The sequence below is a fragment of the Homalodisca vitripennis genome, chromosome 4, assembly GCF_021130785.1.
Source record: "Homalodisca vitripennis isolate AUS2020 chromosome 4, UT_GWSS_2.1, whole genome shotgun sequence".
NCBI lineage: Eukaryota > Metazoa > Arthropoda > Insecta > Hemiptera > Cicadellidae > Homalodisca > Homalodisca vitripennis.
In genome coordinates this window covers 195,204,693-195,230,972 of record NC_060210.1, presented here as the reverse complement: position 1 = coordinate 195,230,972, position 26,280 = coordinate 195,204,693, and the positions used below count along the sequence as shown (strand labels likewise).

The following is a 26,280-nucleotide window of genomic DNA, read 5'->3' as shown; positions in this document are numbered from 1 at the left end:
GATGATTTGAGAATGTATTTGGAATATATCGATATGTATCCATCAATAATTTATATTTACTTAAGCAATTTGTCTCATAGATTTATATACATTATTAGATATCCATAACTTTTCCTTTTTTGTTCTTTTTTTTAAGAAGAGGTATTTACCCTTTAAACATAATTCTGCCCGTTCATATGAACCACTGGCCTATGCGAGGATCCTGTCACTTTATGGTTTATCAACGATTTCGGGTTTCTGAATGCACCATCCAGGGATTTGAAAGATCTTCACTGTAAACAACTTCTAGGCTGTTCGTATTCGGTAAGAACAATGAATGGATTTGATTAGAAGTTGAAGTAAAAGTTAATCAGTAATTGTGATTGCTTGTGATGCAGCAATAAAAAAATAAAAAAATAGTAGGCGACTTGAATATAGTGCTAGTGCAAAGTAGTAATTTGACAATGAATGGGTTTCTAATAAATTTTGACACAATGATTCGCTAACGCTATTACAAGCCCCGACGTTTGTGCACGAGTACACGCACTTTACTCACATCTGGTATAAACGGCTGATAAAACGTAAAAATTAAGTAAATCTTCCTAAACTTGAGCACGTATATTTCATATATAATATGTATGTATAATATATTTCCTTCCAAAATGCAAATGTCTTCGTTTCGTGTTGTACCGCAAACACAGACAACTATATCAAATTTCCGTTGAGTCACTCTTATATAACTATAAGACATAAACTAATTAAAAATACTGAAGAAGAAACAGAGTACTGCAATTAAAAAAATAATAATAAAGCAACTATACGCCTGTTAGCAAATTGATAACATCAGCCAAAAACAACAGTACGCCAAAACTTGCCCGTAAGCAAAATGTTCCCAAATTAACTTATTGACTGAAAAGTACCAAACCAAATGTATGTAGTGAAAGTAAGGAATGAGCATAACATGCATGCTCAAAATCCCATTTCCCCAAACGAAGAAATTCTGTCTTTGCGGCGTTTTGACGCATGGGACGTGTGACGGCGTGTTAAATGAATCTAATCATTTTAAGAACTAGTTAAGAATGGAAGAAACCAATATCTTAAATTTATTAATGAAAGTACGGAACCGGATTGAAAAAAACAGACAATGTAATGAGATATGCTTTACTTGTGTGGCATTGCCTCATTGTAGCAATACCGCGCCACTGCTAACATTATAGTTGAAGTTTTAAGTTTTATTCAATAGTTTCTGCTCAAAAACATTATACATTTTCGACACACATGTCACCTGATGAACTGGTAGTCTTCGAGAGTCTTATACCATTTTATTTTATGTATAACACTGCACCGTATTCTGTGGCTGTTTAAAAATACATTCTTGGTTTTGGTGGGCAATTCTCTTTTACAGATGAAGTCCAAAAGCTTCATATATTCATAATTCTGCTTATGTCTTTTACATAATCCTTGCTATTTGTGGTCACATAATATGGATGTAAATGGTACATGTTAACCACCATTACAGGCCCAGTACCGTCACAATGCTTTAGATTAGTCATTACCAGAAGAGCCCAGAACTTTAATTGCTACAAAAATAATTTTTCTGAGCTCATAATAAGGCAGTATACAAACAAACTTCAAATCATCAACAGATTTAACTTTAAAAAGCACAAAATAACAATACAGAATAGCTCTAGAAGGCAAATTTGGTTGAATAGCGAAAAACTGTTGCGATACGACAACTTTCATATTTGAACTTTTGTCAACTTGTGTTTAGTGGTGTGAATATCGACAAACTTCCCAGTCTACGAGATACTAAAACACGTCGATACCACCTGATATAGCAATTTATTACAACCATTGACTACATAAGACCAATAGATGTAGCATAGGTAAACGCGACGTGAAGCCATGAAAATAGTGCACCTACAATAAGATTTCGGCAACCGGAGATGTTTAATGTGTCTTTTATGGCTGGAAATAAATGTATTATCTTGTAAAATTTAAAATGGTTTGTAAAGTGGAGAATGGCTTTAAATCTAAACCCAATCAAAAGTAAGGAGAAGTTCATTACTCTTCACAGACCAGAGGACCCAAAATCCTAGGGTAGACAATACTATGGAATTCCTACATATCAGGCAACCATTATTTACAAGTTTATTTCGTTCGCAAATTGTTTTGGGAATTTCAAATACACAACAAAATTAACTAAGCATGTGGAAGACTATCGAAATTATTTCATCTACAGTCTAAATATTATGAAATTGTCTCTATAAAAAAAGCATCGATTTTCACTTAACTTTGTCCTTAATTAAGTAATTTTTAACTTCATTTTTAAGAATTTACTAAAGGTTTTTATCCTGTCATGACTTTAGTCAAATTTTATCACATTTTTCCATTTATTTCTACACAAAAATTTTACAGTATTAAATATATATATATGTATATGTGTGTGTTTAAAATAGGTTACATGGAATGTATCCAATCCTTTGGCCACTGCTAAATTGGCAATAAAAGAGAAAAAAGGTTTTAATTCGTACCTTTAACGTGCGTGATTTAGCTTGCTTGCTTGCCGCTTGCTAAACTCGCTGTGCTCGCTGTTAACCTTGTCTTGTTAAATTTAAGAAATCCAAAAAGGAGTTTTGTATTAAGTGTGGATTAAGAAAGTAAAAGGATTTTTTGTTAAGTTTCAAGTAAACTTAAAACAAACAGTAAACATGTAAGTATCTTTTTAATAATTCAATTTAGCGTCTATTTACTAGGAACATGGTATGAATGCCGGTTGGCTTATACTCATTCAATTTCTTTAAATTCATTTTTCTTTTTTGAGTTTCCAGTATTTTAGATTTTTGTAATAGCAGAAGGTCAAAATAATTTCAACTAAGCACTAATCTATGTAAATCAAACGGGAACACCGAAATATAATCCCCAATTTATAATAACTATGGGTGGCTAACCTTATCAGGCTTATGGTTTTATTGCTGTTTTCAAGTCGACTTCTTACACAATTGTAGAAATTAGTGACAGCTACAGTGTATGGAATAGCCAAAGGGACTAATATAGGCAGAAGTAATGTAGACAAATTGTAGAAATTAGTGACAGCTACAGTGTATGGAATAGGCCTAGCCAAAGGGACTAGGCCCTAATACAGGCAGAAGTAATGTAGACCTGAATGTCCGCTCTACTTCATTTAGTGGGAATGAGAATGTGCTCAGCCTCATAATTGTTAATATTTTAAATGAAATGTATTACATCAGCTCATTTACACAACAACAACTGGAACCTTCTATTGTTTGTTTGGTAAATCTTAAGATCAGCGACTACCGCTCCGATCGCCGTAATTTTTTGCATACTAACACAGGTTAACGTAATTTCACAAAAAAAAATAGTCCCGATTATCGCAGTAGCTGTTTACTCCCCCCCCAAAAAAAATTTTTGGAAAAAATTAAATTAAAAAAACCTGACTGACAGTGCATTTATTCGTTTTTTTGGTCTTATTAGTTCGTAGGGCAGTATTCCAGGTACTACTTCTAGTATAAACTCGTCTTATCTTATCAGTGATAAGCGCACCGCTTATCTTTTGCCTGTAATGGAACCTGCGTTAGTTCTTTTGTGTGTGTAAGCAGTCATGGCGTGATCTGGGCTTGGACTTTGCAAGCTCGAGTTAATTTTTTTCTAAAAGAGCAAGCAGCGCAAAGCGCTACGCAGCGGGCAAGCATCGCGTGATCTGAGTTTTGAATAAGCAAGCTACAGGGTCTTTTTAGCGTGTGACAAGAACCATCGCACGCCATGTCAATAACTTCACTAATTATTCCTTGTCTGAAAGTTTACATTTTGACTGAAACAAGATTATTTCCTTTTTAATAGAACATGGAATTTTTAATAATGAGTGTATTTGTTCACTGTGCGGTCGTGTATTGTTTTTAAACCAGGAGACTTTGATGTTTCGTTGCAACAGAAAAATTTGGATAAGTAGTAAAAAAAAGTGTTAAATGTTGTAATTTTCAATGTTAAAATATCTATTACGTTATTTGGAACAAAACGTAAACTCCTAACATGCTTGACAAAACACTCTGACACACACAATTCACTGCGATTCGTTGAACTAGTGAATGGTTGATCCATGATTGATAAGCACTCACTCGACCCAAACTACAGTATACAATATCTTGTGAAGCACTGATTCTGCCTTGGAGCGTTCAGATAACAGATACACTATCGCTCTCAGTCCCGACCGCAGATAGTATTTAAGTAAACAGATTATCCAGACATAGCACACAAGGATACATTAAAACATTAAAAACTTAACTAGTTATGAATATACCCCCTAAAACCATGTTATTTGCCATTCGCAACCCCTGAAACCATAAAAAATTTGTCAAACTAGTAGATGTTTGATCCATGATTGACAAACACTCACTCGACCCAAACTACAGTACATGATATCTTGTGAAGCACTGGACCACAGCTCTACAGTGCTCAGATAATAGATACGAAGTACAATGATATCCAGACATAGCACACAAACAGAATATTAAAATATTGAAAACAACTATTTATGAGTATACCCCCTAAAACCATGTTATTTGTCATTTGCACCCCCCTAAAGCCATATATATTTTTGTTCAGGAGGATGAGCAGAATACATTAATAACGTCAAAATCGTGATTTGCCGGTTTGGCCTTTAACCTCTTAACTGCTGTAAACGCGTTGACGCGATATCGGTAATCGTGCCGTCACTGCTACTCACGCGTCTACGCGATTGTTATTTTTTTTCCGACATCTGGCGCATTCTGTTGGTGCCGTGTCCGATCAGAACGTAATATTTGATGTTTGCTGCTATCTATCGGTCACTTCTGCAACATTACGCTTCATTTGTTATGACAACTAACATCAGATAGTGGAACTATCTTGCGGCCGAATATTGAGTTACGTTTCACGTCGACACCAACACGTGATTAGTTTGTCGGCAGATTGTTCCGGCTTCGTTTATACTTATTTGTTTGTTTTTTATTGACATATGTTTAGTTATATATTGTTATTATTTGTTTTGTTAGTGCTTATTTACGTTATTTAGTGTTTGGTACAATGTCTAAAGACAATGATGACCAACGAATATTCGTCAATTCCTAGATTTACCGAGTTCAGAACTAGGCTATAACCTAGATTCGGAGGACGACGATTTTGACGATCCAGATTATCTTCCAGATACTAATGATGAAAGTAATGAACAATTTATAAATATTAGTGACTGTGAATTAGTTTTTGAAAACAGTGACATATTAGTAACTAAGACTATTGATTCAGTGGTAAATGGCAAAGACAGCATTGATGAACCAGGACCAAGTAGTAGGCCTACAACAAACCAATGTAAGCCGCCAATGCGAAAAAGAAAAGCTTGTTTCAGAAATCCTTCAAATGAAAAGAAACGATCAAATACTAAGTATCCACACATTTGGAAATCAGGTCAGTTTGAACCAATTGTTCATAAATTTGATAACTCTAATTCAGGAGTAAGTAATGCATTGACTAATACATGCACGGAATTGGATTGTTTCGAGCATTTATTTCCAGATGAATTAGTTGAACTAATTGTTCGTGAAACAAACAAACAATTTGACTACTTAGTATCAACTAAGACGCCTACTGACAAATCACGAATAAATCATTGGAAAACCTTTGACAAAAAATGAACTCTTTGTTTTTTTGGGAACTACTATGCTAATGGTACACAATAAAAAAGTTAATTTAGAACTGTACTGGTCCAATGACCCCCTTCACAAAAATAGTGTCTCAGATATGATTAGCCGAGATCGGTATCTGAACATTATGAGTTTGCTTCATTTCTCAGATAACAACGTTTCCTGCTCAAAACGGTAAACTTTTCAAAAATAAAAGAAGTTGTCGATATATTTCGTGAATCTTTCCGAAACAACTTTGAGCCATTTAGAAAACATCTGTATTGATGAAAGTCTCCTTCTTTTCAAAGGCCAACTCGGCTTCAAACAGTTTATACCGTCAAAACGAAGTCGTTTTGGTATAAAGATGTTCCTTTTGTGTGACTGTGAGACCGGCTATGTGCTAGATTTAATTGTTTATACTGGGAAGGAGACTGAGATAAACAACACACAGGATTTAGGTATATCCGGAGCTGTAGTAACAACATTACTAAAATCAATATCTTGACAGAGGGCACTGCATATTTTTAGATAATTGGTATACTAGCCCAGACCTGTTTGCTTTCCTCCACAGTAGAAAAAACTAATGCTTGTGGAACAGTTAAATCTACAAGGTTAGGAAATGCCAAAATTTGAGAAAAAGTTGCAAGTGGGTGAGGTAGAATGTTTCAACGATGGCACAAATTTTAGCAACTAAGTGGACCGATAAAAGAGATGTACATATGTTATCAACTGAGCATTCACATGAAATGAAAGAATACAGGAAAGAGGGATCCAAGAACAAAAGAGAACATCATAAAACCTTCTTGTGTTTTGGACTACAATGTCAACATGGGAGCTATTGACCGGTCAGGACATGATGATTGTTCACTTAGAATGCGTTCGAAGAACGACTAGGTGGTACAAAAAACTTTTTTTCCACCTCCTGGATTTGACAATTTTGAACTCCCATGCCTTGTTTTTTATGTAAAACCGGTAATAATCCACCTCTTCAAAGTTTCATTTAGCTCTAACACGTTCTATTATAGAAAAGTATATGGAGCCACGAGCTAAGAAAACAGGCGGACGGCCATCACCTGGGGGGAAACACCGTTGAGACTTACTCAAAGACATTTCCCGTCAGTAGTGCCACCAACTGCTAAGAGGAAAGATGCAATGAGGGCCTGTCATGTCTGCAAGAACACGTCACGGAGAGAGCCCAAAAGGCGTGAATCTCGATATATGTGTAAGGACTGTGATGTTGCGCTTTGCGTCGTTCCATGTTTTGCAGATTACCATGAAATAAAGCATTTCTAATTGTTTTTTATTATTCACAGGTACATTATTACATGATAATATTATGTTAGATGTAAATTTGTTCAAAAAATAAATCATTTTACAATTTACATTATTTTTTTTACCACCCCCCCCCCCCCCCCCAACCCCTCCCCTACCCCTTCTACTACCCCCCTACCCAACCCCCACCAACTCCATACCCGCCCTCCCATACCACCATAATAATATTATAAACACTATTAAGTGCATTTCAATGATATATAATTGTAACTCAGTGCAAATTGTGTTAAAACGTTTGAATCGAAAAATAACCCAGCAGTGGGCGTTACTAGGCTAGTAGACAACCTAGCAGTTAAAGGGTTAATGTCATAGATACCTCTTAAAATTATAAAAATTATTAAAACAACTCTTACTTGTTTGTTACATAAAGATTAAAATAATATTTATATACAGGCTATTTAAATTTATACCTAATATTGTTTTTGTTAGTATGATTGTTTTCAATTATTTAGACTAAGTGAAAAAAGCGATATGACGGATATTAAAAAGTTATGATTTTTTCAACTGACTGCAAAACAGGTATTTTCACCTCTCCTTTTTTTATGAGCAAATATTTTTAGTACTGCCAAAAATAACTAAAAAGTTGTTGGTATTCAAAGGGTTAAGAGTAGCTTGTTTATTAAAGTAGATTAGACCTATATTTTCAATTAAAATCAGATTTTACAGTGACATACACACTTTGTAAACCTTTACTACAAGGAAATAGTTTTTAGCAGACAATTAATAACAGATTGTTCACATTCTTATATTCAATCAGCTTTGATAAATATGTGAGGATTATACAGTTGGCCGACAGATAGTGTGACGTAGCTAAAAACATAGTTTTTTTTAGTAAAGGTCTGATTTGTTTAAATTAATTATTTATCATGCAACTGATTTGTAGTAAATGATTTCAAATATTTATATAGGCTAACGTTTTAGTTGAAATAATTTAATCTCTGTCCAGGTCTGCTGTAGCGAAACCAAAGTCAGAAATGAGCCAAGAGGAGCTTACAAAAAGAGAAGAAGAAGAATTCAACACAGGACCTCTTTCAGTATTGACACAATCAGTTAAAAATAACACTCAGGTATGATCTACCTTTAATCAGTAATTTAACACTTTTGTGCATCTGAAAATTTTTTTTTTAACATTTAGTGGTCTTCAAAAATCCAATATTTTATTCAGAACTATACATTAAGAATGTATTTAAAAATATATTGTAACAAGTTGTGTGTTCATGCTACCTGTAAATCCGCATTGATTGGTTGTGTAAGAAAATTTTCTTTGTTGGTCCAGAGCAGAAGAACTTATTGGATCCTTTGTTTACTAATCCAATGTTTTATCATGGAGCCACTTAATTCAAGGTAACACCTCAGGAGGGTTCACGTCTAGCTGGTTTATACATTCCGGTTGAACCCACACTGGGCACAGCAAAAACTTATGTGTCATATAAATCTGGACAAACAACTAAAAAATGCACAATTTATCCTGAATTCATAAAAAGAAATATAAGATGCCATTTCCAGCTGCTGCCACAAGACAGGCATCACTGCAATCTATGACACAGATTAAATGCTTCGGTTCTCCAACAGAATCATGTCAGAAAGACTAACAGTGACAGTGACAGTGAAAGATACTAACATTCATAATAATAGTTCACCACATTGGCTGCAGATTGAGCAGTATATTTATTAATCCTCCTTTTCATAGTTTATCTATGCCAGAAATATTGAATGTAACTTTTAAAATTAATTTAGCAGATCAACTGAAATTAAATAGAAATATTGCACTATATGATGTTTGACTGTTATAGAGTAGTTATATATAACAGCAGTATAGGTTAATCTAGAAAAATTACTTCCATCAAAATGTACAGTAGGCCTACTTCCCTTCAACAATAGAATTTTTAGAAATCTAAAAATGTGTGTGAACTGAATCTACAAATTGCGGCTCCCACAGAGCATAGTTTGAATCAGAATACATTTGTTGGTTTTAATATAAACAACCACACATGTTCATTTAACTGCTGGACTAATACTAAAAAGGGGAAGTAATTATTCTAGTAAAAAAAAGGGTACTTTGGGATTATACTGACCACACCAGTATGAAGAACACAAAAATATAAATTTATAGAAACAAACATTATAGAACGAAAAAACAACTCTTTAATTACAAAATTAAAAACTTACAAGCATTTCCAGGTATTGTGATCGGTATTGTTGTCGCTGTTATCTTATCTTTCTCGAGAATCCCGAATACGGCATCACATGATTATTTAAGTTTTTTGCACGGTACATAATTGCCTTTCCATTACAATTCAATAGATATTTCTGATCAGCCCCTCTAGAATTTGATATTTTACTGATAGGTACTATCTCAAGGGATGTTTTTCTTTTGTTGACATCAGCGCGGGGCAGCTCGCGCTGATGGCCGGAGGCATTTGCATTTTGGGTGGCGGAGTGTGATTAAGAATAAAAACAAGTTTTGAGTGTTTTTTTTTTTCAATAAAGAGTTTAGTTTTTATTTGGTAATGTTTATTTTTGTTGAATTTTTGTGTTTGGAGAAATGTAGGGGTAAAACACGGAAGTTCAACAAAGCGACGCACCAGCTGAGAGTCTGCAATCACGTTATCTACTAGACCGCTCGACTTTGACCTCTGTCTGAGGATGGGGAGGGGTTTGCGATAAGACAATTCCTGTTTTATATTGACGAAATATTGTTCTACGCTAATCTAGTAATCAGTAGAAGCAAAATGTCAAATAACGATTCATGTCTGGGTGTGGTCGGTATAATCCCAAAGTACCAAAAAAAGTTGTAATTGTAAATTATGTTAAAATTCCTTCAATAGAAAATGTACCTACTGAAAAGGAATATAAATGTTGCGTCTCAGAAATTTAGATTGGCTAATTTACCACCATACTGGTCTATTTAAATATAGATCACCAAAACATAGCCTGACTACATTTTTTTAGAGAAGCTAGAAAGTACAAAAATATTGTTGCTGGAGATATTAATTAATATTAATACCTTATCTCTTCCAATATCATAGGAACAACTTGGAATTTGGTAACTTTGAGGTAGGTCATATTAAACAGTTGTTGAGTGGGGTAGGGAAAGATAATTGAAAAGTTATCCTGTTGAAATATATAATGTTTTGATGATTTTAAAAAATTAATGTTGTTGAAAATCAAATATAGATTATTATCGATTGGAATTTGTAAGTGCAAATTACTCTCAATAATGAAATGTGATTATTTGCAAAGGTTACCTCTTCCACACATAATGTATATATGGTGGGAGGGGCCAATTCAATGTGAATGTTGGTTTTAGCTCCAGTTCTTCTTTCTCTTAAGTGCAGCATCTGATATCTGATGTCGTAGACTTGACTCCAGAAATCTTCGTCTGAAGGGATCGAAAAGTAGTCGGTAACAAAGAAGCTCAATGAACTCAACTCTTTGCGTCATTTTGACTTACGAGACACCTAGACTACAAAATGTAGTGTAATCTAGGTGAAGATGTATTCTCATTGTCTCATAAGGTGCACAATTGAGTGCACTTCAATGTTAACTAACACAATCACAAAGCATGGTGGAGCATCCGAGTTTTCGACACATAACGCAGCTATAGTGTGAAATGCCGACTCAATGTGAATGTTGAGTTTAGCTCCAGCTTTTCCTCTTAACTGATGAGACATTGATAACATCAGATGTCACATGCTGCACTTAAGAGGAAGAAGAACCGGAGCCAAACTCAACATTCACATTACCTCTTTGATGAATATAATAACTTTAACTTACCAATGATAGTTAATAAAAAAGCTAAAAATACTTTTAAAAACCATTAACCACACACTATTAATTCTTCATTAATAACTTGAAAATTTCCTTACATATTAAAGACAGCTAAGGTGGTTCCAATTTATAAAAGAGGAGACCCCCAAGTATATGACAGCTATAGATCAGTATCATTATTACTGAATCAGGAATCACAACAAACATGTGTAAATTCCATTCACAGATCGTGTAATCTTCATTATAAAAAAACAAATGGACGTGTGTAATGGAGACAATTTTATCACTATACTAGCGGGCCCGGCGCGCTTTGCTGCGCATTTCAATAATTTTTTGCAAAGTTGCCCGCGGCTTCGCACGCAATTTCCCGTTGAAAACAGTACACTATATTCACTTATTCTTTTTCTATCACATTCTAAACATTGCTGAGATAATTGATAGTCGTTCCATCGTGAGCCTCTTGGGCATATTATGAAGGTATGTACCATATTCCTGCCTCTATCTAGCTGTTACCCACGGCTTCGCACGCAAATCTTAAGAACCGAAGTCCTTATATTAACTTAGTAAATTTTTTTTTTACTATAATAAATTTTAGATTAAATTAGTTATATCTCCGATGCCACGATTGAGCTTGCTTTGTTGTCTCGATCGAGAGAATATGTACACACGGAGTTTTTGAGAACCATACTTCTGTCAAAAAAAACAACTAAGGTTGATTTTATAACATTCTTTATTTTGTAGCCAACGTAAGATAGTAATTTATGATATCTGCATTACTCTTCTGATCAAGCATGAGCATGGTTTATCTATATATATAAAAAATGAATGTTTGTATGTTTGTCCTTTATGGAATCGTGAACTATTGGACCGATCATGATGAAAATTTGTACGTATACGTATTTTTCCACGGAGAAGGTTTATAAGCTATGCCCATCCCTTTCCCGATTCAGGATTCCGCCCCACTGGTTACAGAAATACCCATAAGAAATGCATTGCAGCAAACATATGTTAACGTCTTTTCAAATTTTTAATCAGCTGTTCTTTGTAAACATATATTACACTTATAGTTTTAAAGCATAGAGTAAGCTTAAGAGAAAACGACAAATTTTGTTTTAAACTGTTTTTGCAATCACTGTTAAACATAGACTTTACTATCCAGATAATACAATTCAAATTTGACGTAAAAATTCACCTTTAACTGCAATATTTATTTAATATAAACCATGCTCATGCTTGATCAGAAGAGTAATGCAGATATCATAATTACTATCTTAACGTTGGCTACAAATATAAAGAATGTTATAAAATCAACCTTAGTTGTTTTTTTTGACAGAAGTATGGTTCTCAAAACTCCGTGTGTACATATTCTATCGATCGAGACAACAAAGCAAGCTCAATCGTGGCATCGGAGATATAACTAATTTAATCTAAAATTTATTATAGTTAAAAAAAAAAATTTACTAAGTAATATAAGGACTTCGGTTCTTAAGATTTGCGTGCGAAAGCCGTGGGGTAACAGCTAGATAGAGGCAGGAATATGGTACATACCTTCATAATACGCCCAAGAGGCTCACGATGGAAGACTATCAATTATCTCAGCAATGTTTAGAATGTGATAGAAAAAGAATAAGTGAATATAGTGTACTGTTTTCAACGGGAAATTGCGTGCGAAGCCGCGGGCAACTTTTGCAAAAAAATTATTGAAATGCGCAGCAAAGTGCGCCGGGCCCGCTAGTATTAAATAAATATTGCAGTTAAAGGTGAATTTTTACGTCAAATTTGAATTGTATTATCTGGATAGTAAAGTCTATTGTTTTAACAGTGATTGCAAAATAACAGTTTTAAACAAAATTTGTCGTTCCTCTTAAGCTTACTCTATGCTTTAAAACTATAAGTGTAATATATGTTTACAAAGAACAGCTGATTAAAAATTTGAAAAGACGTTAACATATGTTTGCTGCAATGCATTTCTTATGGGTATTTCTGTAACCAGTGGGGCGGAAATCCTGAATCGGGAAAGGGATGGGCATAGCTTATAAACCTTCTCCGTGGAAAAATACGTATACGTACAAATTTTCATCATGATCGGTCCAATAAGTTCACGATTCCATAAAGGACAAACATACAAACATTCATTTTTATATATATAGATTAACTCTACTTTTGTAAATACCTTGTCGGACTACTTCATCCCTACTATTGTACCGAATTTATATGGCAGTCCTTTTGTATAATATGCATTATACAGCTGGTTTTGATGAAATTCCTTAAAGGTCTAATATTTTAGTGTACGTGTTGTCATATGCAATGAGTGAAAACTATTAAGCATTTGTATGTGGTCTTAATTCATTTGTGGATTTCAGGTATTAATAAACTGCAGAAACAACAAAAAACTTCTGGCACGTGTGAAAGCTTTTGACAGGCATTGCAACATGGTGCTGGAAAACGTAAAGGAGATGTGGACTGAAATGCCAACTTCTGGAAAAGGAAAGAAAAAGGTAATTTCAATGTGTGTGTGCAGGAATGTAAGTAATGAATAAGACAGCTTATTACTTTTTCAGAATAATCAATTTATTCTTATATAAATTTTACTAAAAGTGTACAATTTACCGTTCAATTCTTCACACATCTCGTCGGAATAATTTTTATTCATAACTTTAACTTAATTCAATTTGACTCATTCGCTACAAATTGTCAACTATAGTTGAGACAAAACTGTTTCTCATGGACCGTCCTGAAAGATGTGTCTTCCACCAGAAACCAAGAATGGTGAGCATAGAACAACTTTAAAAACTATTTCTTCAGTTAGGGTGTATGACAATTAACCCTCCATCAGGCGCTCATGGAGGTTTCCTCCAGGTTAGCGAAAAATGGATATCATAGTCGTTTAAAACTGTTTTCAATTGTTTAAATATTCATACTGATTTAATTACAATGTAATATTTTCATTTTTAGAAATTAAATAAAAATTACTCTCTTATGTAATGAATTTCCCAAATAAGAAATTCAAAATTAAAAAAAATTTTTTTGTATAATAACAACATGATTTATTTTAAGGAATAATGCAATTAATTGTAAAAATGTTTAACCTACTGTAATAATATATGGAAATTAACTTAGTTTTTGACTTCTTACAAAAACAACTTACTTCAATTCTTGAGATATTATACAATTGTAATATCAATTGTTACTCTAAAATCAAAATTTATTCTTTACTAAAATTTTTTTTAAACACTACACAAAGTTTAAAAACATTTTCCTTCTGGTTCTAATAACGACGATGTTCACTCCATAAACAGTACTGAAATGTTCCCTAGCACACTGGTACTGTACTGACAAGTCTCTCGTCTTCATTCTCCATTTCACAAAATTAAAATAAAATATATTGTAAAACTTAAAAAGAAACCATCACAGGTCACACATTTAGGCGCACACGGATTATTACTCCATAAAAACTAAACACTATAAGGCGCTCACGGAGATTTCGTCCAAGCACTACAAACACAACATCGGGCGCTCACGGAGGAATCGTCCAGTCTCGCACGGAAGTAGACCTCATACTGACAGATTTTGAGAAAGATAAGCGGGAGGCTATTGTTTCGCTTCCCCGAAAGATGCTCGTAAAGTACACTGCGGAAATGACTGCCAACATCAGAAAAGTAGTACTATTTTTAATAATAAAAAATACACGGAGGAAAACTCCGTTTAGCGCCCGATGTAGGGTTAAATATACTAAACCAGTGAAGTAAAACATAATTTTCACTCGTAAATTATACTTCAATTTATAGGTGACTTCGGTCTGTAGTGTACCTTGAAATGTTACTTTCTTCTTCTTCTATGGGGCGGCCTACTGCCATGCACTTAAGCCTCAAGGGCCTTTTGCGCACCCCGGGAGCACACCGTGAGGCCTATCAGTCTATGATTTTAGCAGTCCCACAAACCGCCGAAAAGAACCTATCAGGTCCTCTTTCATAGACTGATGTCATTTATAGTTGACACAGGGAATGTATTTTTTACTGCAGTGTTTTTGATAAATTTAATAAAACAAAGTTCTTTTCCGACCACGTTTCGATCCACTGTAATAGGACAGACAACAACACACTATCTGGACATCCTGTTGAATCCAGTTTGCTGGAAATTTCGGTAAAAGATGAGGATGCTAAAATTCCAATAGAAATTACCCACTCAAGGACCACCAGCATAATTTTCAAACATTCCTATAGACCAACAAACAAAATTTGAAGTTGATAACATAGACTGAAGTATTGTAAGTGACATGAAACAACATTGTGTTAAAGTTACCGGAGAATTGTGTATTTCTTTTACAGTAAAAATTTGTTTTCCAATAAGAAGAGCTCCTTGAACGGAAAAATCATGTTAGCTTCAACAATAGTTGATGTAGACCGTGCATTCAGCCCGAGCATCACCTATGGTTGACGTTGGTCCATGGAGAGAGTTTGATGTGTCAACTACATATGATGCTGCGCTGTGGTGGCAGATTGTTATGTGTCGGTAGCGAACATCTAAACATTATGATAACTTTACCTGCAAGTCTAAATGATTGCCATCGGTCACATAACTTCCTGGTCCAAACCCCATGACTCAGTTTTTGAGGGCACAAATTAAAGTAAGGGAGGCGCAAAGGTCCTTTTAAGACTAAGTGCGAGGACAAATTGTCCTCTTCCCTCAGGAAGGAAAAAAAAAAAAAAACATGACGAGTTCATTCCCTAAAATTTGGAAAATGGTCATATTTGTGATTTTTTAAATCAAAATCCATACCATACTGGTAATGTCTAGCTGTTGTTTGCTTTATGTGCTGTGTTGAGTGGTTCAAGCATTATTAATATGATTTCTTTATACCTCTCAGATGAATTTTCACGGAAAAAGCTGTTTTACTACGGATTTATTAATTTGGTTGTGTTTTGAAAATGTGTTATTTTCCACGTATGGTGGTATGACTGGGTATTGACACATGCAACGAAAAGTACAAGAGTTAAGAGTCCAGGATCTATATTTCGTTGTCACCACAACATCTCTTTTAGCTCTATATGTAGGGTGATCCTAATTCCATTTTTACTTCTAGTGCCAACTTTGAGTGATGTGTACGAAAACCAATGAGACATATTTAAAAGGTTCAAATCTTTAAATGGAACATATGTAAGCAAATATGGTGCCTGATGAGCGAGTGGTCCAACTTAGGTCTCCTATGTGATTTCTAAATTCCAAAATCCAAATTCGGCCTGTCTGGGTCAAAAGGTGGGCTTTGGCGGGAATAAACGTCTTGATTGTTAACCCACCCAGGACAAATGGTCCCCACGCACATTTGAAAATCTGCCAAATTTATAATTTTTTAATTGCTCTGCATTCATTGCTGCTGTGGTTTTGTAACCAGTGAATGAAATGAATTGAAACTACTGCAGTTTTTCTATTTTTATACCAGCATTAATTTTCTAAGATAAATAATGACTATTCATGAGAACTAGAACATACCGGAATTTGAAGCCAAAAAAGACTGTTTTGAATTTGTCCTTTTTAAGAAGGAACCCAATACATATTATGTAATTTGTTAAACTCAATAAAGGAATTTATATCAAGTTGATAGATTTTGCTTGATAATAAAACAGATAGTGTTTTATTATATTAGCACACCACTAAAGAACTATAATAAAGAATACACAATAGGCGTAAACACAGTAACCGAGGAGTGACGGAACTATAGCTGAAGTGTGAGTGATTCTGAGGACTGCTGACTGTTTATCAGGTGTCAGTTCTTAATCACGTTTCAGTTTGAATCTGTTTAGAACTGATAAGAATTATTTACAGAGTTTAGAGATCCACAGTTCTAACTGTGATTTTTGTTCACTGTGAAAAAAATAACAGTTCTGATATTTAGACCCCACCAATAGCAACAGCCACCATTGGACTATTTTGGTGCGGGTTGCTTTTAACAGTGTAATGCAATAGAGTTCTGATGGTTTAAACTAGCTGATTCTGACGGACCTTTAGATGTTGAATGTTTACGGTACGGATTGGGTATATTGGCACAATATACGTACAATTTTGTGTAGAAGATGCTCTTACAGAGTTTTCCTAAACTGTATGTTAACCCAGTGTATTTAGGTTATCCAAAAAGAAACGAAAGAAAACTGTAATAACTTTAACCCTTTGGTTGCTTCATAACGATTTGTCAGTGTACGTGTTTTTTCTGAAAACGGTTTCACAACGATATATCGTTGTTGCACAATAAATTTCTGGTAACATAAAAAAATAGCCTCAAATTAATGTAAGTTGTTATATATTGTTTTTGGTTTAACTTAGACATATTTTATCCAAATTACTTATAAAATGTTCACGATGTGCTCATAAATATAAGTACTTTTAATATATTCTATTGTGAAGAAAAAAAATTTAGCATTTTCAATTGTTACGTCTATAGAACTTTTACGTACAAGTACTATTTTCTTAAATGCAAGTTTATGGGCTAAAAATCACAATATTTGAATACAGAATGAGGTAATTTTGATCATTGTGTTCTTTGCAAATTGTATTGCAACATATCCAAAACATTTGTTTATCTATTGGCTTTGTTTTTCTAGGCTAAACCTGTGCCCATGGACCGATTTATTTCCAAGATGTTTCTTCGTGGTGACTCCGTTATATTAGTTCTCCGTAATCCCCTTGCAACGGCTGCAGGGAAATAAAGTTTTATTGAGTGTGTTTTTTATTGTAAAATGAAGACATTTTGATTCACGACCATGAAGTCTATCTTGATTTTCATGTACTTTAATTGTTTGGAAAATACAAAGATTTGATTAAATAATAGATATATACGAGGATTCTCATCAGTTTGTAATTTGGTAATAAATCTTACTTTAATTGTTGTACCATACAAGTTGTAACAGATATGTACCATTCAAATTAGACATCAGAACCAATTAATGGATTTTTTGTAAAAATTAAACCAAATGCTCCCAGATGGTGAGAACTGTGCAATTTATTTCCATCAAGAAAAGATATCGTCTTTCTATTCATGAGAAAATTATGTAAGTTCTGATTCTGGTTCCTTATCTTTCTTTTGTAAGAATAAATGTAGTTTTTTTAATGTGTTACTTTTATAATTTCATAACCTAACTTGCCTTGGTATCAAAATGCAGTAAAACATATCCTATGTCAATCAGTGTCCTTTGTTTGAAGTTTGTTTTTGACGATGGAAGGATTGTGAAGGAATCTTGTTTCCTTCAATCAGTGTATTAATTAAGATCTGAAAACGTTATGTGTCTTGATAAACTATACTCTAACAGATTTAAAAATAACAGGGATATACTTCAATTACAATAAAATACAACAGCCATTTTTTTTTAACATTTAACTACGGCAAATGTTTGTAGTTCTGATATCCCTTCAAACCATTCATCGTTATCAATGAACATTAAAACAAAGATTAAAAATAATCATATTTTGATATGTAAGTGCCATGACAGGAACTTGTTCTTAAAAAGAGAGAAGTATATTTGTAATTAAAAATAAGTGGGTAAATATTAATGACAGTATATATACTACTGAATTATGTCTTAGTCCTATGTCACTTAGGTGGTAAGAAAGTGAGGGGAAACAAATTTGAAATTTTAACTTATTGGCAAGAACATCGCCAGCGAGGGGGTTAAAGGAGTCTGGACATCCCCAAATTTCAATTACTTTTTTAGTAAACAATTATTATTATTTAAATAATTCAGTATTACTGATATGTACTGCTGAAAAATCGTTCTCAACAAAGAAACGGGTCAAGAACTTTTTAAGGAACTAAATGGGGCATTACTTTCTGTCCACTACGGGAAAATATCAATTGGCTGGTCTCCCCCAAAATCTTTTCCTGGCTACATTCTAGCTTATTGGCTGAGCGTTAGTGAAGCCTATCACTTGAGAGGTTGGAAAAATGTTGTGTTTCTACTTATCCTAAAAAGAAACTGACATATAGATTTGAACGTTCGCATGAAGCTTCATTTTTATATAGTCGTCTCTCGATAACTCGAATTTCAAGGGAACGGCTGTTTTCTTCGAGTTACGTATAGTTCGACTTAAGAATAGTTCGAGTTATAGATGTAATATTTCACTAAATTCGACTTACAGAGGTAATTCGACTTACAGAGGTAAACAAAATAAAATTCGAGTTATAGAGGTACAAATAAACTATGTTTTTTATTCCCTACATCCTTTAAAAAACTAATGTATGTACTGTAACTACATACAGCATTTAGACTTACTCTCACACTGCAATGTATGCCTACAATTCATACGTACTTACAATTCAAATTTGAAAATAATCCGTAATCTTCGTCTGCCTAAGGCTTTTTTCAAAATTTAAGTCTATAATGTTCTCAATAACAACAACAGCAGAGAACACGTTGTCTGGTACGTCACTTGATTGTTCTAAGTAGCTACGTAAAGTGTTCACTGCGGCCTTGGCTTCCTTGGTTGTGATGTCCGGTGGCTGCTCCATGCCGTCGTCATTGTCATCATCAGAGAGGACGTCTTCACTTGTTACAGTTGCGATGATGTCTTGGTCCGATAATGATCCGTAGACTGAAACACCCTCGTCGACATTTGCAAAATCATCAAAGTCTAAATTCGGGAGCTCGTTATTTATCACGGTCCACTCAGCTTCAGCGTTAGAAAGTCTTGGTTCTAGTTCATGGGTTAGTTCTAGTTCAGCTTCGAGTTAGCGAGGGTTGATCTGAAAATTTCGAGTTGCAGAGGTAATGTATTTAAAGACTTCGACTTATCTACTGAACTTCGAGTTATAGAGGTAATTTTTCTATCACTTCGAGTTATTGAGGTAAAATTCGGGTGCAAAATTAATTCGAGTTACGCATGGTTTTTTTTCGACTTAGGCAGGTTTTCTCAAGGGAACGGAAAAAAATTCGAGTTATCAAAGAATTTGACTTATCGAGGTTCGAGTTATTGAGAGTCGACTGTATGAGCAATACTAAGTTCGATAGGTTTGCATGTCACCTCATGGAATTTGGCTGAGCGTTAGTGAATATTTTTACATTGGTGTAAATTGTAACTATGATAGCAATGAGAAAATAGCAGAATAAATAAAGTAAAAAAAAGTAAAGTAAAGAATGTCTTATTTTACCAGGCGAGGTTAGAGCTAAGAAGCCCTCTCAGAAGCCCTCTCTAACACTTAACCTGGGGACCAATGGCTTAAAGGTGCCTTCCGAACCACCACCAATGGCCGGGCAGGCGGGCCGCTTGCAAGGACAGGATCGTTCAGCGGTCAACTATCCAAGCAGCGGCCACGCTCGACGTTGCTTGAAAATAAATTTGTAAACAAACAGTACAGTGAGCATGTGAGGTTTCAATATAGAAAATAATGGACTGGAAAGTCAATTTTATAAATTGGTGACAGGGTGTGATTTCAGCGCACTCTTGCTTTGCACCCTCCATAGCTCACTGAAACTATTATTTAACCCGCGAGAACTCGCGCTACAAGAAGTTACGCAAGATCTCGCGTTGTTAGATCGAATCTAACATCCTCCAACCAACTATGAATGGCTTTTTCATGGTCTTCATTCATTGCAATAATTGTAAAGTCATAAAAGAGCAATCTACGAAATATAACTCAAAAGCAAACAGAAAAACAAGAAAAATCACTAAACTGATGGATTTAAATTGGCAGTTACGCGATCACTCGCGCTGTTAGGTTGAAACTAATAACCCGCGAGGAGCGTCCACTCCACCCACCATGACGCCCCACCCCAGCAACTTCTAATGTCTAAACATGATGCAATACGCAGCAGACATACCCATAGAAGCATAAATTAAGGGTTCAGTGTTGTAAGATAACAAATAAAAAAAATGTTGCATAACACAAAAATTATGTTAGATTCAATCTAATAGCACGAGTGCTCCCGGGTTAAACACTGCTAGGTCTGTTACGCGGTATGTGGTGTGGCGTACTCTTACCTTGTATTTTAGATTATGAAAGTGTAAATTTATTTTTAAACTTTATTTATGGCAACAAAATTACTCGTGTTTGTGACCTTAGAACTGTACTTTCATGTTAGTAAGCTATCAAAATTGCTCAACACTGGACTAAAATTACGTTTTCAGTGGTAAAGAGACAGTCTAGTCATGAGAAAACAGTGAACGTCAAAGCAAACTAATAATTCAGGTTTTAAAGTAGGTTAGAATCAGAAGGAGGTGAAGGTAAGGACTTCTAGCTCCAGCACATCAATCAACCTCAGCATGTTGCACGCCCTATGTTTTGTAGGGAGGGTTTGCCTACACATACGCCTTTAACGAAATGTAATAATTCATGTCCAATACTAATAGATATATGAAATTAGGCTGTGACTCTAGGGATTGCACACGGAACATTTTTGTGGGTTTTTGGTATTACATAAGTAAGTATTTCAGCTTGGGATTGAAAAAACTTGTTTTCACGATTTAAAACATAATTAATTTAGCAACAAAATATTATAAAAAAATATTTACACAATAAATTATTCGATCCATGATGTAAATTGATACATCTAGAGTCAAGAGAAAGATTGGTGATATTGAAAATAAGTTTTGTTAAATATAATTACAGTACAAATATAAATCGTTTAATTGAACATAGATTATTAGCATTTGCTACAATTACTTAAAGTTTAATTTTTGTTTTAAATATACAGTGAGTAGGTAAATTAAATAAGATAATTATGCTAAAATACTGTTTATAAAAAGGAAGAGTGCAAAAAAACACAATAAGTTTGTTAAAAAATGTATAGTCTAATGAAATGAAAAAAAAAAAAAAATATTAATACTCCTTGATATTACATTGAATAGAATACAATCTCTTTGCTTTGCTTGCTGGGCTACAATAACCTTGTTGCTAAGCATTCGTTTTCTGTGTCCAATTATAATTGTTATTCGTATGCAAAAAATAAATATGAATTATTTTACTGATGATTAAAAATAAGTAGTATAATGAGGTAAGTTCTTTTAAAAGTCAGTAAAGCCCGATATTGTATTACTGCCATTAACCCTAGAAGTGTGTCCATGTTACTAAAGATAAAACGTCAGTCCATTTTCGACGTGTTGCAAGGGTTTATTAGAAAATTCGTAAAAAATACTTAATATCAAGAAAACATATATTGTTATATATCGTTTTTCTTCACAGAAGTTGTACTATTTGAAATAGGAATAAATGTGTTGATATTCTTTGGTTTAGTATATATTTTCATAAAAATAATGAGAAATTGCAAAAAGATTTATATGAAAATTTCAAATTTGGACCTCTGTAAGGTCTTGAAATATTACAGTAAGGTCAAAATGTTAAATGTATAAAATGTAGAGAATTTTATGCCAAATTAGAAAATACATTAAAAATTTCTATAAAACAAAAATTGTAATTTTGCCATTTTTTTTACAAAAGCGAAAATGTATAAAAATGTACAAGGGTTTGGGCTTTTTATTTTTTTTACCTCCAAATGTGACTATATATTTATATAAAAAATTGTTTTCTATTGTAAATTATACATGCTATTTGAAAACACTAAAAGTAAACAACAAAAAAATAAACTGTTATTTTATTATAAGCATACAAAAAAAATATTTTGAAAAATGAAAATATTTTGTAACAAAATGCAGAAACAAGCTAAGAATTTTCACTTATACTTTGTTTTTATGTAATTTTTGAATATACACTTTGTAAGTATGTTTATTTGGCTAAAATAAAATATAAAATATGTTTAAATACTTTGAAAAGGAACTGAGTTATAACATTTTTTGTTAACAGTCGCACGTTGAAGAATTTACTCATAAAAAAATAATCTGGTTTGCAATGTAAAAAAAAATATGAAAACAATATTTAAATTTTTTTACTTGTTATATTATGTTAGCACATAATGTTAGAAAGAAATACACTCAATATTTTTTTAAATTGAGTAAAAAATAAATGTTGTGCGTCAAATATCGTAAAACCTTGCATTGTAAAATTTTTGACAATATATAAACAATAGATATTATAGTTTAAAATAACATTGTTTTATAATGTTTTTGTCATTCCATATCCATTTATGCAGTAGAGTATTTCAACATGAAAAAATAGAGACCTAAATTATGAAAATCGGTAAAAAAATAAGCTCGTGGTAAAATAAAATGGTCAACAATGGTCGACAGGGATGGGTTGGGTTGGTCTTGATGCGACGCCGTGATTCATCTCTTTCGTTTCGCACTGCCGGAAACCTACTGAACTAAATTTACTGCTGAAAGATTGTACCGGTAGATCGTTTCTTTCACTTTACACTGTTTTTTTATTTTCTTTATTGACAATAAATAACTGTGTGAATGTTATTATACTAACCTGCATAAAATATACTGGTTTACAACTTAAGAATTGTCCCTTTTTAGAATATTCATAGTAAATCAACTATTCGTTCTAATGACTTTCTGTTTGCACTGGAAGAAAGAATATTTCATTCCGCGTCTATTGACATATGGCAGCACTGTTTGCAGGCAATACGTAACTTGCTGTGATTGGTTGAAAATGACGTATTTCTTTGACCCGGCCACCCGTGAAATTCAACTTAAATGATGACTTCTTCAGAAAACATTTCACCACGACCATAATATTGAAGTTAGAAAAAAAATTATATTAAAATTGTAGAGTGGAATCTCACAATTTTAATGATACCAAAAACATGGTGATTGTTTGAAGATAAATGATTATTTTTAATGAAAAACTGAACTGACATACAATATGCTGGTTCTGCACATAAATTACAACCAACATATAATTTGCTGGTTCCACACTTCTAGGGTTAAAAAAGTAAAGCTAATGTAGGTTAATTTGGATGACAATTAACTTTGCTACAAACATTCTCAATAATGAATTATTTTAAGAAACTGTCATGACCAAAAAGTTTGTGTGTTGAGATTCTAGGGCTAAAATACCGTCTGGAGTTTCAGGATCTTCCGAATCCCAGGATTACAATCCCTAGCTGTCAGCTACTAACCTTAAGCCTCTGATGTATTTAGCAGTCTACTCAAAAAGATTGCATCAATTCTACACCTAGGATCTTCAGTAGGGAGTCCTAAGATGTGTAAGTGTTTCTTGAGATGATCGTGTCCAGTAATAATTGAGATGGACTGTTCTTAGCTTCATCAGCCAGTGGTTGGTGTCTGCAATGAATCTTTTGCCATACAATGCCTATAGACATTCTGCACTGGTGAACAAAATCTCTGAACCATATCCTAATGGCCAGGGTAGCATTTACTTACATATGCCACAAGCTGGTTCATGTCCAAGAACGTGCTTCTTCGAGCTATTCTCACCAATTCGTTAGTGAATTCATTGCCTTATAAACCGGCATAACCAGAAACCCAGCCGAGATGTACTGAAGTATGACTAGCTAGAACGATAGTGTTAAAATATCCTGTAACATAATTCTTAAAATATTACAAACTCTGTTGGGAGTTTGTTTAAACTACAAAACAAAGCTCTGATATGATGTGTAGCCATAACAGTTGTCGGGCATAGTTCACTAAAGAAAACCTTATGACTTTGCCTTCACCGTTTATATTTTCTGTCTAGTTGTTTACATTAAAAAACCTGCAATCTTCCCCTACATACACTTGTATTCCACTAGAAACAGATACACATCATCTTCAAAAGGTAATGACATAGACATGGGTTGGTCCCTATATGTAGTATTCAATGCTCCACCGTATAGTTTGAAGACTTCAACTGATTCAAAATTCAAAATGTTTTTATTGTCATTAAGCACAATTACAAATTGTGTAATAAACAAAGTCAAATTATGCTACTAAAATAAAAAAAAACTCATTTCTAAACCAATGCACTTGCCTAATATATGAGATTTATCTTATAAATATACTAACATAGTAAATAAACACATTAACTATAACAAAGAAATAAATAACATCTTTTTATTACTTAAAATCCTATGACAAAGTTAAAACAAGTTTGACACTAATGAGCTAATATCACAGGTCAGGTAATCCGTGAGTAGAGTAAAATGCAGTGCTTCTCAGCCATTTTCTATGGTAATTTTAAATTTATAGACTAGAACATCCCATGCTCTTGGATGAAGTGAGGCAAGAATATATATCAATATCGATAAGTTTGGGTCTATCCTTATTGCTGCACCATTCTCTACCTAATGTTCAACCCCGTCCTTCCATCTCCAGATGTAAGTTTTCCATTTTAACTTTATTTGTGATCTCTCAAACTCAACATTTTGGCCTCCGAACTGGACTCTTTGTATCTCTTTTTTCATAATCAACGTTTGGGTCACTTCTGAACCGGGTGTCTCTTTGTCTTTATTTTATCCTAATTTGTATTAAAACATTTTACACTGAATGTCCAGGAGCACATCATTAACCGCAAATGTCGAGAGTCGGGTGCAAAGGTAGATCAATAGGTCTAGTCTACTGCGGGAGATGACTGTTGGAGTTGGTGGGGCTCCCTAAATGTTACGGGCTGTTGATAATCTAGATATAAGGGCACAAGGGCGTGTCGCCCACTGCCTGCTTTGACTGTAAAGACTGGTTCAAAGCTCGCTTCCTCTTCTTCTGAGGAGACCTGACTAAGATTCATGTCCTAAATCCTTCCTCATGGATCTTGTCATTACCCAACCCCTATCCCTAACCTTGCCCATCCAGAATATCCTGTCACTCTGAAAGTAGCGCAAAGATCCTTTAAGGACAAAGTGTAATTTCTAAGCTTCTTGTCTTAAGAGAATAAACAAAAAACTTGCCTTCAATAAGCAGACTTATATGCTTGCGCCAAGAAGTCCAGGTAGATGTCCAAAAAGAAGTTTCCACAAGTGCAGTTATAAGGTTGCTCCTAAAAGCTCTTGTTACCAACAAGAAGGCCTTTGTTTGTAAGCTGGTTTGTTTGCCTTTGACAGTAGCTTGCTCTGATTTCGTCCATCAGACTAGTGAGCCATATGTTATTTGGACTCTAACAGTCACAATATAGCCAACATGTCATATGTGGTTTTATACCCCGGTTCATACCAACTAAGCATCTGGACACCAAATGGGCCCATCTCACTGAAGCACATGGTTTAAGTGCTTGTTCCACGTCAGCGCGCAATCCAGGGCCAGCACTAGATAATGACCAACCCAGAGCTCAGTAATATCCTTGATTATAGTTCCTTCTGAGGATCTATATTCAGACCCTTGAAGGATCTATAATCAAGGGTGATGATACCCAGACTCTTTTGGGAACGAGACTACATATTTTCCTGATGAAGGGGACTGTCTTTGTGCTATTGGTTCCAAGTCTGACAGGTATTTTTCTCTTCACTGGATGTAACTCACTACAGTTAGATAGTTTATTTGACATTGCCATACTTATAGAGCATTGTGTATATTAGTTTGACACAACTAATTACTGAAATATGTAACCATTGGGCCAAAATACACAACGTTTTATCGTCGTTCCTAAACTAAAGGCTTCAATAAACCAGAATATAAATTCGTAACGACATTTATTCAATACAATTTT

The 26,280-nt window shown here is 34.0% G+C and overlaps 1 protein-coding gene across 1 annotated transcript; it reads left to right on the top strand.

Moving 5' to 3' along the window:
* The first annotated feature begins 2,528 nt into the window (after positions 1 to 2,528).
* Positions 2,529 to 17,859, top strand: LOC124360838 (probable small nuclear ribonucleoprotein Sm D2). The gene is made up of 4 exons (XM_046814782.1): positions 2,529 to 2,692; positions 7,933 to 8,053; positions 13,121 to 13,255; positions 17,354 to 17,859. Coding segments are annotated over exons 1-4 (363 nt in total). The 5' UTR covers positions 2,529 to 2,690; the 3' UTR covers positions 17,459 to 17,859.
* The last annotated feature ends 8,421 nt before the right edge of the window (positions 17,860 to 26,280 follow it).